Source organism: Sinocyclocheilus rhinocerous, unplaced genomic scaffold (genome assembly GCF_001515625.1).
Source record: "Sinocyclocheilus rhinocerous isolate Xijiao unplaced genomic scaffold, SAMN03320098_v1.1 C36989641, whole genome shotgun sequence".
Taxonomy (NCBI): Eukaryota; Metazoa; Chordata; class Actinopteri; order Cypriniformes; family Cyprinidae; genus Sinocyclocheilus; species Sinocyclocheilus rhinocerous.
Window position 1 is genome coordinate 1 of NW_015787125.1, and position 3,353 is coordinate 3,353.

General features: G+C 31.1%; 1 protein-coding gene across 1 annotated transcript; it reads right to left on the reverse strand.

Moving 5' to 3' along the window:
- Positions 1-6: 6 nt before the first annotated feature.
- LOC107736794 (nuclear GTPase SLIP-GC-like) lies at positions 7-3,281 on the reverse strand. The gene is made up of 6 exons (XM_016548144.1): positions 2,791-3,281; positions 2,518-2,678; positions 2,268-2,391; positions 1,764-1,872; positions 1,085-1,218; positions 7-657 (listed from the first exon to the last, which is right to left on the reverse strand). The coding sequence occupies exons 1-6, from the start codon at positions 2,977-2,979 to the stop codon at positions 565-567; spliced, it is 810 nt and encodes a 269-aa protein (XP_016403630.1). The 5' UTR covers positions 2,980-3,281; the 3' UTR covers positions 7-564.
- Positions 3,282-3,353: the final 72 nt, after the last annotated feature.

Consider the following 3,353-nt stretch of genomic DNA (forward strand, 5'->3'; position numbering starts at 1 on the left):
TTGTTTTTCTTCACAAGTCACATTTGATCTCGCAAGTTTCCGTGAGATTTCATATTACTGTGAAAATCATATTCAGCTAGTAAGCTTGAGATCCATTTAATCTAAACTGCCTTTAAATGTGTCATTACACTGTAACAAGGACAGTGCAAAATAAAGTGTAACCAAAATTATTTTAAAATTATTATTTTTTATTAATTAATAATTATAATTTATTTCACAACTGTCCTCTTTGCAGACGCTATATGTCTTTGATGCACTCTTCACAGATTTTAGTTATGCCCAAATGTTTACACCCACATTTTTTCCCAAATCATTCAGCCCTAAACAGAAGTTTGCACTTTTTTTTTTTTCTCATGCTTTTTTTCTATGGAGATGCACTCCCCAACAAAATAGCACCAAATCATTCTAGAATTATTAATTCTTTACAAACATAGCTATTTAAATCATCTAGACAAAATTATCATATTATATATATATATATAGTGCAGCCCTAGTCTGTTCCTCATTATCTTGTGTACAATCAAAATTCTGTAATTTAATATTTTGTCATGTGATTTAAAAAGCTTACTTACCCAAAAGAGTGGTTTTGCCAGTGTGGAGATGAAAGGGTTCCATTGATCTTTTCATCTCCGATTCAAAGGCATCCTTTATTTCGAGCTTTACAACGAAATATGAGAAATTTAGAGTAAGATATGGCAAAAAACCCAGTTAAGATGTTTGTTTTGTTTTCTGTTTTTGTGGAAAGTTATAGTGGAAATTGAGCAATAAGTGTCTATGGCATGTTGTAATAATTACTATTATTGAAATTATAATTAATAGATTTTTTGGAGTAAAAATGGATTTTAACCTTTAAATTATTAACCTGTAATTGAGCAAAAAAAATAATAAAATTGGCAAGTTAATGATATCAATGATATAATTACCTAAATTACCAAATTTCACCCCACCTTTAATGGTGTGGGGTCACACCTGATTGTATTTATTTTTCTGGGATTATGCTTTGAGTTTGAGGTTTATCTTACATTTAAGATATTTTTCGTAATTGCAATACAGGTGATTTGCAAAATAAGTACATAATAAATACCTTCAAGTTATTGAATCTCTCAAGGACCTCGGTTTTGGCCTCGTTGAACATGTCATCTTTTAATGACTCAATGGTATCACTTAGAATTTTCTGCATTTTCTTTAAGGTATTCTTTCCATGTATTTTTGCAGCTTCTGAAATAAGTATTAGTAGTATTCATCTTTAAGTTGAAGACATGAAAAAAACAATAAAAATGTATTTGCTATGCAGGTTTAATATTATAGGTAACTGTACTCTTGTTACACTGTTTCTCAGTGCCATGACAATTCATCATTTTAACTTTTGCATAAGAAAGAAAACTTTAAAACAACTCTATTGCAGTGTGAATTTTTTTTCCCAGTGAGACCAGATTGCAGCATTAAAAAAAAACAAAAAAACATCTAGTTTGTTAATATTATAAAACAAATTATCTGTTTCATACAATGTTAAAAAAAAAGAAGAAGAATAATAATCTGTAAAAATAGGGCACAATGTACTGTATAAATATGAAGGAGTTTTCTGTATTTATTTTTTTAAATGTGTTTTACCTGTACTTTGAATTTTGCACTTTGTTGTGTTGTGTTTTAAGGTTAACGGAAATGTCTGTTCTATTACTGGATAATGCCCTGGCAGAAAATTACCAGTACATCTTTTGGACTTCTGACTGAAAAAGTGTTTTTATTTTTTTATGCTGACTTACTTTCATAGCCAGTACCCATTTTTTCCCGAATCGTTGTTGAGATTGATGAGTAGATTTCCTTCTTCCTGTTAATAACTTTTCTGCCGAGTGACGCCTTCAGTTTGTTTTCCTTTTCAGAGGGTCAGAGGAAATAAACACAGAACATAATATAATAAGTAACAGCTGTAGATATATACATTTAATGTGCCATGCAATTGAAATGTAACTATTCCATCAATGTCTCTTTAAGGTCTACAAATTTTCTTCCAAAACAGAGCTTCTTGAAGACAAAACTGTATATAAATTGATTTTCTGCACTATAGTCTATTCATATTTAAAATTATTTGATTTGACAAATTCAGTATGTAACTCACACTTCAAATTAATAAGGCATTTGTCCTTGACGAGATGATCTTACGTCTCATGTATTTATGTGTAGCAGACGACACTTATTTTTTAAGTTTTTAATTCATTTGAATCTATAATGGTAGTAAAGAAAGATATGTGCAGAATAACTGTAGTTACCCGTGTTTTGATGAAGTTCTGAATGTGATATAGCATAGACGATCTGCAGAATGTATTGTCACTTTGGATGATACTGACTTTATCAAGGTGTTTTTGCAATGATCTCTCTGTTTCGCCATTAACACTAGACCAAAAGAAAAATGTAGAGTATAAGTACTGGAAATATAAATCTCCCAAGGATCATTCCCAGAATTGAACAGAAGTTAAAATGATATTAAGTACAAAAAGAAGAATAAGAAACGGGACTCACGGAAAAATTTGATTAAATTCCTCATAAATGCTTTCCTGCATGTGTGTGGCCAAACACTCATTGAGATCTAGGATCATGCACCAGTTTTTTGACCAATAGTGTCCTTTATTCTTGCATAGAGCTTTAAGTGTTTTATGAAATCCTCTATTATCTCTGTTATCCTGAGTTGTAACACAAAAACAGATACAACAGTTATAGTCCTGTAAACAAACTGAAAAGGAGTGTCAAATGTGATTAAATGCAATTGTTTGACACCAACTGAATCACACTTACAGGTTCTATCAGTTCTTTCTGTGCAGTAGCAACACATAATCTCACTGAATTTTGTACACCCTCTGAGAGACACTTGTCCAGATTCTCATAAATTTGGACAAACTGACGGTCCAACTCTGTCAGTGCATTCTTTAGATTGTTCGCCAGCTTATCATGGACTTTGGCCTTTGTCTCAACCTTAAAATACATTAGAGAATAATATTAGAGAAAAGTACTTCTTTGCTGCTTTCTGTAAACCATATGCATTTGAAGTAGGGCTGCACGATAATGGTCAAACTGATAATCACGATTATTTTTGATTAAAATTATAATAACGATTATTCTATCAAAAGGGTAAATGCAATAATATTTCATGTGTCCTTTAACCAACCTCCACTGACTACATATACACTGACTTTATTTAACCAACTATGATAATACAAAACTCATGGTTTTGGTTAGAAAATCTAATGTGAATACAGATTACAAAACACTAAGTGACAATTTGTTCGCAAATGAGACAAGCCACTCAGATCGCACAGTAAATTTGCTCAAAGATCGTTAATACACACTGAAAACTAACA